The 13,607-nt window shown below is 35.1% G+C and overlaps 1 protein-coding gene across 1 annotated transcript in view; it reads right to left on the reverse strand.

Moving 5' to 3' along the window:
• Positions 1-13,607, reverse strand: part of ABCD2 (ATP binding cassette subfamily D member 2) — a 52,572-nt gene that overhangs the window by 20,624 nt on the left and 18,341 nt on the right. Inside the window, exon 6 of the mRNA XM_059682571.1 lies at positions 12,754-12,899. Coding sequence (XP_059538554.1) covers positions 12,754-12,899 — 146 coding nt within the window. The remainder of the gene's footprint in view (positions 1-12,753; positions 12,900-13,607) is intronic.

Here is a 13,607-nt window from a genome sequence, read left to right on the forward strand (position 1 = left end):
TCTTCTATGCATACTAGAGGCCTGGTGCACAGATTTGTGCACTGGTGGGGTTCCTTCGCCTGGGCTGTGGGGATTGGGCCAAAACTGGCTCTCTGACTCCACCGAGGGGTCCTGGATTGTGAATCTGTGCACCAGGCCTCTAGTATTTTATGAAATTATATATTCATTAAAAATAACAAATATTGCTTTATTAAAGTGCCATTTTCTCTCAATCATTGCTTTATATTATGTAAAATGGTAAAAATAGTACATCATTTATGTGTTTAATGAGGTAAACAGAAACTAAGGGTACGCTAATAGGTTTTGTTAATATATTTATTTAAAACTATTATTATGAAGTTAAAGTTACCACAGAATCCTCTAGAAAGGCTATGTCAAGACAATGTGGTATGATGTTGAATCTATTTTGAAAGCACAAGGGAATGAAGGACCCTATATCCAATGTTTATATGATTAGTTGCATGTGATCCTTTTTCCAACTCAAAAGCCTGGAATTTAACATGTTAACTAGCTCAAGTTTCTCTAGTCCTATCAAAGTTATACATAATTAACGTACTCTGTACTAAACTTTCCTTTCTAGTTATATAGACCTATCCAAATTATCTTCTAATTATTTCAGGTAGATCAATGACCATATCAGAATGTTATTAGCGTACTTGCTCTGGCTCATCAGGAAGAGAATCATGCAACATACAAAGTATAAGCAACAACCAAAAAATATATTGCTTATAATTAGTAGCTATCAACAGAGAAACACTAACTACTTTTAATTTACTTTCTCTAAGTAAAATTCAGAATCACTTCTATTTGCTGCGAAAAAAACACTGAAGTAAACCCATAGGTATCACATTATAACTTAAATAATAATTATTATTTAAACAGCTATCATAGTTGTTTTTCTGTGTGATCTAAAATTCCTTCAAATGCATGTATAATTAAAGCTGTTCATTGTAAAGGTAAAGTTAAAATAAAAATGTTTGAGATCACTTCCATTCGCAGTGATTATGGCTTTTTATAGTTATTACAAATGTCTCCAGGTACGTTTGTAATTGGTTTTATATTCCCCACCTTTTTGTCCTTAAATATCGACAATTTATGGTTGTTTTGGTAAAGCGTGCTGACATTTATTAGGGTTTATAATTGTATATTTTTATATTATTCTCTATTTTTCTAATTAATAGGGACAAAATCAGAAAGAAGGAAAAGGCATACAGAAATGCTAACTCTGTGCTTGGAGTTTCTGGAATCATTACCCAAAATGCTAAATATTTCATATTCATCTAGGGTTTAATTATGAACAATACTGATAAAAGTTTCACTGCAATTTAACTATACTTAAGGCATGTGCTAAGTTTAAGAATAAGGTATAGCTAAGAACTTCTATGCTGCCATAGTAATAAGAAGTTAGCAATCTGAAAGCCATAAAAAAATCTAGCTATTAATAATTCATATAAATGTACATGCTGGAACTGATCTGTCATCAAATTTTTTTCATGAACAGCAAAAATAAGATTTGAGTACTCAATTCATAAGCCATTTATAATATTCTTAAAATAAGTATGTAGCAAAAAGAAGAAATACTCAACTGAAAAGAGATAGTTACTTATTACTGAAATTATATTTTTAGGATAAGATATTTCTAGGTGCCAGAGCAGAAATGTGCGCTTCCTCTTAGGAGCAGAGACTGTGTTCATTTCCAACTAATAAAAATAATACTAGTGGAATTATCAAAGTATCAGTAAGCTAATGAGAATACAAATTTTTTAAGAGTCAACTTTGTTAAGAGTATTTATCATTATATTAGACTAGGGGCCCGGTGCACGAAATTCGTGCACTGGGTGTGTGTGGGGAGGGGAGTGTCCCTCAGCCCAGCCTGCCCCCTCTCACATACTGGGAGCCCATCACCCTCCGATCGCCTGATCGGCCCCTTGCCCAGGCCTGACGCCTCCGCCAGAGGTGTCAGGCTTGGACAGGGGACCCCCATCTCCCCCCGATCACTGGCTCTGGCCCCCGCCCAGGCCTGAGGCCTCTGGCCCAGGAATCATGCCTGGGCAGGGGACCCCCATCTCCCTCTGATCGCTTGCTCCACCCCCCGCCCAAGCCTGACGCCTCTGACCCAGGCTTCAGGCCTGGGCAAGGGGACCATCATATTCCCCCAATCCCCGGCTCCGCCCCCCACCCAGGCCTGATGCCTCGGCCAGAGGAGTTGACCCTCATCACCCTCCGATCACCAATCACCGGATCGGCCCCTTGACCAGGCCTGAGGCCTCCGGCAGAGGTGTCAGGCCCGGGCAGGGGACCCCCAGCTCCCCGTGGTTGCAGGCTCCACCCCTGCCCAGGCCTAACGCTTCTGGCTGAGGCGTCCGGCCCGGGCAGCGGGGACCCGCAGCTGCAGTGGCCCCGCGATCGTGGGCTCCGCTTTAGGCCCAGGCAAGGGACCCCTAGCTCCCGGGACTGCCAGCTTCGACCGTGCCCAGCTCCCATCGCTGGCTCCACCCCTACTTCCTGCTATCACTGGCCAGGGCGGCAAAGGCGCCTGATTCTCCGATCATGGCTGGGGCCGCCTTTGCCCTGCCCCCCAGCTCTTAGCTCCCCCCTGGGTTTCCGATCACTGTCAGTGGCAGGGGGCTTCTTCCTGCTTTCCCTTTCACCTCCCTGCATTGTGCCTACATATGCAAATTAACCGCCATCTTGTTGGCAGTTAACTGCCAATCTTAGTTGGCAGTTAACTGCCAATCATAGTTGGCAGTTAATTTGCATATAGCCCTGATTAGCCAATGAAAAGGGTATCGTCGTACACCAATTACCATTTTTCTCTTTTATTAGATAGGATTGCTGTATAAAATTTCTGATATTTTGATCTTTAAAAATTACCAATTCCACATGGCTTACTCTAATAATTGATTCATGAAATGAGAAAAAACTTTTAGATGCAATGAAAGATTTTTCCCATTATTATTTATAAAAATTGGCCCATAGAAGAGTTACATATGAAAAAAGGCAACATTTTTCCAAACAGTAGAAAGCAATAGAAAATAATGTTTATGTTTATAGATCCCTTTAAGAGATTTTTAAGAATGACTGTTAATTACTACACAGGATGTACCAAAATGTATAAATTACAATTCTGTCAGACAATTGTCCAAAGATATTTATGCAGTTTACTTCTTCGAGTCTAATGGTCATAAAGCAAAGGAATAGAAGTGGATTTGCTACAGCAATACTACTGAACTTTTTATAGCTAAAAATATTTCTTTTAAGAAAGACATGTTAAATGACAAACATTTATTCCCATCCTAAAGAGCATTATGTGACATATCTAGTGCAAGCAACAAAATAAAGTTTTCTCCCTAATTAGTATAAGGAGCCAAACTAATTTGGCAGTAGAAACCAAGTCTGTGAAGATATTCATTAATTTATTCAATTATTCATCAGAGGTTCATGGCACAATATGCCAATAGATATGTTATAGGTTTAGTAGGATACCACCAATGCATAAAGAGACATGCAGGACCTAGCTAGTTTGGCTCAGTGGATAGAGCATCGGATTGTGGACTGAAGAGTCCCAGGTTCGATTCCTGTCAAGAGGACATGCCTGGGTTGTTGGCTCAATCACCAGTAGGGGGCATGCAGGAGGCAGCCAATCAATGATTCTCTCTCATCATTGATGTTTCCATCTCTTTCTCCCTTCCTTTCTGAAATCAATAAAAACATTTTTTTTTTTTAAAAAAAGAGACATGCAGATGCCCTTTCTATAGGCATCTATAATAATAAAAGTGTAATATGCTAATTAGACAGAACAGTTGAACGACCTTCTGGACATTATTCCAAACGTCCTTCCAGACAAAGCTGTGGTGGCGGGAGCCAATGCAGAGGCAGTTAGGGGCAATCAGGCAGGCAGGCGAGTGGTTAGGGGTGATCAGGCAGGCAGGTGAGCAGTTAGGGGTGATCCAGGCAGGCAGGCAAGTGGTTAGGAGCAATCATGCAGGCAGGCAAGTGGGTAGGGGTGATCAGGCAAGGCAGGCAGGTGAGCGGTTAGAAGCCAGAGGTCCTGGATTGTGAGAGGTTTGTCCAGCAGTCAGACATCCCCCGAGGGGTCCTGGATTGTGAGATGGTGCAGGCCAGGCTGAAGGATCCTCCCCTCCACCCCTGGCCCCGTGCATGAATTTTGTGCACTGGGTCTCTAGTATTCTATAAAAATCTCTTCAACAGTGACTCCTACATAACATAGGCAATCTGTTCCAGTAACAACTCCCACTCTCGAAGCCCAGATTTGTCTAATTTGGGGACAGTGAGACCAGTGTCTGTGTAACCTATTAGGTATGGGGCTCCACAAGTAGGCCTGGAATAAGCCCCATATCACATTCCTCTTTTATTCCAGTGGCCTTTTCAGACCAACATTCCACTCAGGCAATGGCCCTGCTGGCCTGAATCTTCCTTGGCCTGCAGCGGACCTCTCTATCTGTGTTCTGGCACCTAGAGATTCATTAAGAAGCAAAAAGTCCCCAAAAGCTAGAGATCCAGGGGAAAACAGTGATCGAGATATTTAAACTAGCATTCCTCCACATTCTTACTTAGACTACTTCTTCATTCTTTAACCTGATATCTAAGGCAGGAGAAGAAGAGCATAGAGAAAGGAGGCAAATTAGGTCCAACCTCCCTCTGATCTCACGTGCTTCCTGGTTCTTTAACAGTCATTATCTGCTTTTACATTCGTGGATAAAACATGTTGTTATATAACACAGTTCTCCTATCCCTTTAAAGAGAAAATCCTGGATTTGGAAAGCATTCATACAGACATAATTCAAAAGGAAGCTCGGGTTTTTAAGTATTTACAAAGCTCATTTGACACACGTACGTCTTAGCATGCAGTGCGTTTGTGCCAATGTTGGTATTATTGGTGTTACTTGAGAGTTCTGTCCATTCTGCTGAATTTCCTATAACAAAACATAGTCTTTGCTCTGTTGCAAAGACAATCTCTTCTTTTGGCAACATATAGGGTAAATCATGATTTTTTTTAGGCAAATACTTCATAAAAATTAAGATTTACTTGTTTTATAAGGTCTGCTTTAAAATTAAGGGAATATTTTTGAGAAATTGTTTAAAATTTTATAGAGCCATGGGTTTTAGAAGAATAGGAAATAGAGAACATATTCAAATTTGAAAGTGATTTGAACATAGTTTAATTTAAAGGAATTTCACTTTTATACAAGAATATAGCTTCTTTCACATTAACATAAATGAATGAAAGCCAAGTACCTATACTAAACTTTAGGCTAAAATTGGCTTAGATTGCCTTCACCCTCAGCATTAAAAGGACTCTGCTTTCAAACAACAGCTTGATATTAGTGCATTGTAAGCATACCAAGCAAACAACCTTAGCTGGTGATAGTCACTTGCAAGGTCAGGCAAGAGAATAGGAATTTTTCGGAGATTGTGTCCCTTGCTGCAGGCAAGACAAAGTGACATTAGAGTCAGACATACCTAAGTTCAAATATTAGTTCCAAAATTTATCAGTTAGATGGCAACTAGAGATTCAACCTCTCTAAGTTTTCTCATCTATAAAATAGGGATACCAACACCAACCTTACTGGTTATCATACAGATAAAAAAAATTAAAACATATAATATGTATAAAATAGTGACTAGCACACAATAGTTGCTTGACACATTGTAAATTAATTTAAAAAATAGGCCAGAGATGCTCAGCCCTTGCTCAAGATGCCCTTAGAATCTATCAATTACCTCAGGAGGCCATAAGATTCTCAAAATAAAAAATCAATCTTAATTCAGTTTATTTTTAAAATATATAGGCTACATCATTAAAAGAAAACATGGATTACTGGCACTTTTATCATTAAAAGATACTGGCACTTCTAAAAGCTAAGATTTCATGTCATAAGCTCTTTTTACTAAGAAAAACAGTTGAAGAAAATTGCAATTTTTGAAAGTAATGTAAATTATAAAAGAATTATAGTTTGTTATTCCCCATATGTTCAGGGAATACAGTGCTAGAGAGGCTTTAATGATTATGATTGTCTGATAAAATATTCAAGGTCAAATAGTGTTTTTTAAAAAGCACAGGTAGGTTTTTAAATATGATTATTTTATTAATCTGAAAATAAGAGGTAGTGAGTACAGAAGGTTTGTATCCAAAGATTTGGTAAAGAATAACCCTGGTTCTGAACTGCTGGGTAACTCTAAGTATTAAAATCTCTAATTCCTTTAAACTCCAATTTAATTATTTAAAATATTCTATTTAGATTACTTATGCAGAGCATAATCAATATGGGAACAGAATTACATGATGGGTTGGTGCCCAACGGAAGGCTTTCTGAGGAGAGATATGTGATGTATGCAGATGATCCTCTGGAGGATTTGGGGTGGGGGGAAAGGCAGTAAAAAGGACCCCTAGACTCTGCTACCTTTTGTGAGTAAACACCTGTTACCTTCTGCCTTTCTTCTCTCCATCCCTTCTATTCTCCCCTATCACTTCCTCCTTTTGCTTCCTCTCTCCCTCATCCCCTCTCTCTCTTTCACTCTCTGTCCTCCCAACCACTACCAAATGTTTCATTTTCTCATTTTGGTGAGTGTTAGAATAATAATATTTTGATAGCAGGTGAACAAAACGACTCAATAAAAGATTGGGCTTTTGAGGTTTTCATGGCTGAAGACAGAGACATACTAGGGAATTACTAAGAGACTAATGAGCCATAAATTAGTGGATTGGTGAAAACAAGAGAAGATCTTTAGTCTACCCCTAGGTAGTTGAAAAGTCAGAGAAACAGTACCAAGAATTGACAAAAGAAATCCAAGATCTGTATCCAATTGGAAGGCTTTCCCTGAGGGTCAGTGGGGAATAATGAGTTTTGATCATCAGTTTCAAGAGTACAGTCACATTGCTTAGGAAATTCAGTCTCAAACAGCCTGAAATTGCAAAAATATTTTTTAAAGTACAATCTGAGCAAGACTAAGAAATTTACCATAGATTTAGAGTGGCTAAATCTATTTTTTAGATAAAATATTTCTTTGCTCAAACTTATGAACTATTCCAGTAACTGTTATATGCAACCATTAATGAAGATGAGATGAGGAAAAATAAAACTGTTTTGAAACTAATTCATCTACCATAACTTTTTAATTGTATTCTTGAACTATGGCCCAGATTTCTTCTAACTGGCTCTCATTATTAACATTGCTAAAATGATTTCATAATTTCTTAGGAATTCAGGTTTGCCAGATTTTAAACTGAGCCATTCTCTAGAGATATGGTAAAATAAATAAATAAATAAATAAATAAATAAATAAGTGGCCTAATATGCTTAATAAGAATATTTTCCCCTCAGTAGTTTACTTTTTTCTTCTGTGCATTGCATGACATTACTAGAAATCCACTTCAACAAATCCCACTCCTTTTACCTGATGAAAATAACATTTAATGTATATTTAATTAGTGCATAAAGAGATCTATTCTCTACAAGGAAGTCTTTCAATCACAAAAAGGAAAATCAGGGAGTTTTTTAAAATAAAGGTCTGTTTATGACTTATGAAGTTTATTATATAGGTACAAAGACTCAATTCTATGTTCAATTTATAGGATTCTTTTTTTGCCAACCTAGTATTTAAGCAATATTTCACTACTATAAATTAAGGCAATAAAATATCAGATAATATTCATTAGTGAGAATATCCTAAGTTGAAATGTTTAAGATTAGATACTGACAAATACTTTGAAATAAGTTATAGCAGCTTCCTTTTAAATAATAAAAACTTATAAGATTATTTCCAAATTTACTTAAAAAACTCAGCAGCTTTTGGAATATAAATATAAATGCTACATTTAGACACTTAGCTTACATGTACATTTAAATAAATTCTATGCTTTTCTGCAAGATAGAAGATTCTAAACATAAACACACATTGTCATGTTTCCAAAGCTATGTAATCAAGATAAAACGACCTTTAACAGTAATTTTTAAGAAAAATTGTTAGTCTTCAAAAATACTTTTCATTTTTCTCCTTAACTAAGTTATTGTTGACCTTTTGCTTAGGCAAGAGTAAATTTCATAACTAAGAAAAAATTTCCCAGTGATTTATGTCTGTTGCAAAATAACAGGTTTCTCTGAGGGCAAAGACTGGATTTATGCACTTTCTTACGACCCCGCCCCCCATTTAAACAATTGTAGTAAAATACATATAACATAAAATTTGCATTGTAACCATTTTAAGTGTAAAGTTCAGCGGTATTTTTTCTTTATTTTTCCAGTTTTACTAAGATCAAATTGACATATAACATTATATAAGTTTAAGATGTACAACATGTTGATTGGATACACATATATAGCAAAATGGTTACCACCTAGTGTTACCTGACACCTCTGTCACCCCACCATTTCTTTTTTTGTGGTAAGAACACTGAGGATATACTTTCTTAGTAACTTCCACATATATAATATGTCATTGTTAACTATAATCATAATGCTGTGCACTATATTTCTAGAACTTATATATCTTCTAACTCTTGATCAACATCTCCCTCTACCCCCACTCTCCAGACCCTAGTAGTATTAAAGTTTCATATCTCTGTTTCTACAAGTTTGATGTTTTTAGATTACACATATAAGTCTATCACACAGTATTTGTCTTTGTCTGACTTATTCTGCCTAGCACAATGTCCTCAAATTTCAATCATGTTGTCACAAATGGCAGGATTTTCTTCTTTCTCATGGTTGAATAATATTCCATTATATATATAAATGTGAGTTATATGACTTCTTTATTTTTTTGGATATTAAACCACTATCAGACATAAGATTTGCAAATATTTTCTCCCATTCTGTGGGTTGCTGTTTCTTTTATTTTTATTTTTATTGCCTCTTTAGCTGTGCAAAGCTTTTCAGTTTGATGTAGTCCCACTTACTGATTTTTGCTTGTGTTGCTTTGCTTTTGGTTTCATATGCAAAAAATAATTGCCCAGACCAATGCCAAGGAGTTTATTTCCTATGTTTTCTTCTAAGAGTTTTATGGTTTCAGGTCTCACATTCAAGTCTTTAATCAATTTGAGTTCATTCTTGATAGTGGTATAAGAGAGGGGAACAATTTCATTTTTTTGTATGTAGTTGTCTATTTTCCCAGCATCATTTATTGAAGAGACTATCTTTTCTTAATTAAGTAGACATGGCTCTCTTGTCAAATATTAACTGACAGGTGTTTATTTCTGGGCCCTCAATTCTGTTCCATTAGTCTGAGTCAGTAGTTCTCAACCTTCTGGCCCTTTAAATACAGTTCCTCATGTCGTGACCCAACCATAAAATTATTTTCGTTGCTACTTCCTAACTGTAATGTTGCTACTGTGATGAATAGTCATGTAAATATCTGATATGCAGGATGGTCTTAGGCCACTCCTGTCCAAGGGTCGTTCGATCCCCAAAGGGGTCTTGACCCACAGGTTGAGAACCGCTGGTTTATGTCTATTTTTTATTCCAGTACTATACTGTTTTGATGACTATAAGCTTATAGTATAGTTTGAAATCAGGAAGTGTGATGTCTCTGGATTTGTTCTTCTTTCTCATGATTGCTTTTACTATTTAGGTCTTTTGTAGTTTTACAAAAATTTTAGTTTTGTTTTTTGTATTTCTGTCAACAATGACATTAGAATTGCACAGAATCTATAAATGGCTTTGGGTAGTATTGATATTTTAACAATATTCTTACAATCCATGAAAATGGGGTATCTTTCCATTTGGTAGTTTCTTTCATTAAAGTCTTATAGTTTTCAATGTATAGACCTTTCGCCTCCTTAGTTAAATTTATGAAGATGAACTTTATTGTTTTTTGATGCTAATATAAATGGGACTGTTTTCTTTATTTCCTTTCCTTTTCAGATAGTTTGTTGATAGTGCATAGAAACATGATTGATTTCTGTATGTTGATTTTGTATCCTAGAACTTACTAAATTTGTTCTAAATGTTTTTGGTGGAGACTTTAAAATTTTTTATATGTAAGATCATATCATCTGCAAATGAAGATTATTTTACTTCTTTCCTTCTGATTTGGATGTCTTTTATTTCTTTATCTTGCCTGATCACTCCAGTTAGGACTCCCAGTGCTATGTTGAACAAGACGGTGAGAGTAGGCATCCTTGTTTGTTCCTAGCTTTCAACTTTGCACTGTTGAGTATTATATTAGCTGTGGGTTTGTGGCATACGACTTTTATTATGTCCAGGTATGTTCCTTCTATACCTACTTTTTTGAGAGTTTTATCATGAAACCATGTTTTATTTTGTCAAATGCTTTTTCTTGTGAAGAATGTATATTGTGCTGCTGTTGGATGAAACGTCTGTATATGTCTGTTAGGTCTATTCTGTCTAAAGTGTGGTTCAAGTCCAATGTTTCCTTGTTAATTTTCTGTTGGGATGATGTATCCAATGTTGAAAGTGGGGTACTGAAGTCCCCAATGATCTTTCTTCAGATCTGTTAGTATTTGCTTAATATATTAAGGTGTTTTGATATTGGGTCCGTACACATTACAATTATTATATATTCTGGATGAATTAATCTCATTATCATTACATAATGACTTTCTTTGTCTCTTGTTACCATTTTTGGCTTAAAGTCTATTTTGTCTAAGAATAGCTCTCTTTGCTCTCCTTTGGTTTCTATTTGCATAGAATATCTTTGGATCCCTTCACTTTCAGTCTATGTTTGTCCTTTAGGCTGAAGTGAACCTCTTGTAGGTAGTATATAGTTGGGTTTTGTTAGAGAATTCAGTCTATTTACATTTAGAGTAATTATTAGAGTTAAGGAATTATTAATCCCATTTATTGTTTTCTGGATATTTTGTACTTCTCTTGTTCCTTTCTTCCTCTTTGCAGCCTTATTTTGTGAATTGGTGATTTTCTGTAGTAGTATGTGCTGATTCCCTTCTCTTGATCTACTGTGAATCTACTACATGCTTTTGATTTATGATTCCCATGAGGCTTATATAAAATATCTTATAACAGTCTGTTTTACAATAATAACTTAATTGTTATTGCATACAAACACCTCTACCATTTCATTTTTACTCTCCCCCTTTTATGTTTTTAAAGTGGCAATTACTTCTTTTTATATAAAGTATTCATTAACAAATTATACTAATTATAGTTATTGTTAATACTTCTGTTCTTTAACCTTTATACTAATAGTTAAGTGAGTAACACACCACCATATTACAGTATTCTGAATTTGACTATATGTTTACCTTTATCAGTATGTTGTATATTTTTATGTTACTGATTGGCATCCTTTCATTTCAGTTTAAAGAACTTGTAGTGTTTCTTGTAAGGCAGGTCTAGTGAACAAATTCCCTCAGCTTTTGTCTGGGAAAGTCCTTATTTCTCCTTCAGTTCTGAAGGATGACTGACTTCCATGGATTATGTACTTTCCTATGTCTTTAGACTGTCTTATATTACTTAGGTCACAGCTATATTTGAGAACTGTATCCTTTCATTTACATATGAAATTTAAAATAGCTAAAAACATAAGATTTATGTACATAATTTTATTAAGAACATAGAATTCTATGGTATAACAATATTTTCCTCAAATAAAAAATTAGAATCAGTCTACTTAACACAATAATGTCTGAAACTTAAACTATGGGGGTATAATTTAGCTTTCTGCTTCAGAAGGTTTCCCAAAGGACTTTAAGGTACAGACAAAAAGAGAAAATGATTCTGGTGTCACAAGATGGTCATCTATTTTCTGTTAAACATGCGTATCCATGATATTGCTTATACCCAGCATTTTCTTACTGCCAATGCATTTCTTCATCCTCTTACATATCAGGTAGCTTCCTGCTACTACCAGAGATCTTACTTTAAAGAAAAAGTTCCACAAAACCTCATCTGCCTAACTATAACATATGGTCTAAAATTTAGACCTGTGGCAGGATGGTACAAACACTTTCTGACAAAGAAAAAGGGGCAAAGGAGACATGTGATAGACCATACATCATGTAAAATTTATATTTTCTCAGGTACTATACCCTGGGTGCTCTATTGGCTTCTACACAATAGTCCTCTTAATATAATAAGAGTGCTCTGTGTTATCTACCTAACCCAGGGTGAGGATAGATGGAAAAACTACTGGGTCAGATGAGTATAAGATATATTTCATCTTCAGATTTCATTTGCTCTTATTCCCAATGAATGATGCAAATTTGCAAGTATAACTTTGTGTTTAGATATTTTTAATTTTTTTTATGAAGATGACTAAAAACTTCAGAATAATGTTCCTTTTTAATAGTTCTATGCTTACTTTGCATATTTTCAAATCATTAATTAATCATATAGCATAAATGTAACAAAAATTATTTTATAGAGGCTCTTTAAACATAACTGAACAATTTTAGAACATAGGAATGTAAGCAGCTTGATGAAAGGATTAGTATACTATCCAAGTGCAATTTTTTCTGTGAGAAGAGATAATCTGACATCTAAGGTGATCTAATTATTCTTTGGACTAGCCAGTTATCCCTTGACATTAACATCTATAGCCTTTAAATGTTCATTATATCCAGTCAAATGTTAAAGAGAATAGAAGTGATATTGTCCTGAAAGTGGCATTGTCCCTTTTAGAACTGAATTTTTATTTCCTTAATAGCTTCTCTAGTGAAACATGCTTAAAGATTACAAACTGAAGAGCCTACGGAATCAAGAGAATTAAAAAGTAAAGAAAATTGATTCTTGTAATATAAAAAATTTTACCTACCTTTGTGGAATATAGAACATATGCTGGGGAGGTGGTTTATAGAGGACTCCCTTGTACACAGGCCAGAGCCCACTTAAAATTCTGAAGAGAGAACTCTTCCCACAACCATTGGGACCAGTAATCAAAAGATGCATTCCTTCTTGTACCTAAAGTAAGAAATAAAATTACAAACTGCAAAATAATTTCTTTGGCAGCATTTAAAAGTGATTTATTAAAAAAAAAAAACCCTTTCAAACACATGATAACCTAGGATGGACAAGGAATCAAAGAAAAATAAATCAGAATCAACAGCCTCAAAGTTGGCTTTGACTATGCTCTGAAGCTAAAAGTATTATAAATTAATCCAATCTCAAAGACAATGAATCTTCTTGAAATGAGCATTTGGCTTTCCAAAATTTTAATTGGGATCTTGTAATCAGATTCTATACACATATGTAGAAACATAACCACGTGGAAAATAGGACACTGTTAAAATTTAAATTAAAATATATTCAATTTCATTTTATTTATATTAATATTTATTTAACTTTATATTGAATGAAAATACTACTTCATTGTATTTGTCAGTTGGAGTTATTAGCTATAAAACGCAGTTATTCTAAGAGCCAGCTGGGTTGTTTAATTTTGTACTTCAGCAGTCTGAAATGTTTCAGAAATCACAAAAGCTCATAATCAGAGAGATAAATTTATTCCAGTTCTGCTTTATTCAAAGATAAATAAAATATGTTTACTAAACCAAGACAGAAGAAAATAAGAGGGTTGTAATTTAGTCTTATGTCTAGAGATGCATTAAAACATATATATATATATATATATATATATATATATATGCTTTATATATATATGTTTTATAT

The sequence above is a fragment of the Myotis daubentonii genome, chromosome 2 (assembly GCF_963259705.1).
Source record: "Myotis daubentonii chromosome 2, mMyoDau2.1, whole genome shotgun sequence".
Taxonomy (NCBI): Eukaryota; Metazoa; Chordata; class Mammalia; order Chiroptera; family Vespertilionidae; genus Myotis; species Myotis daubentonii.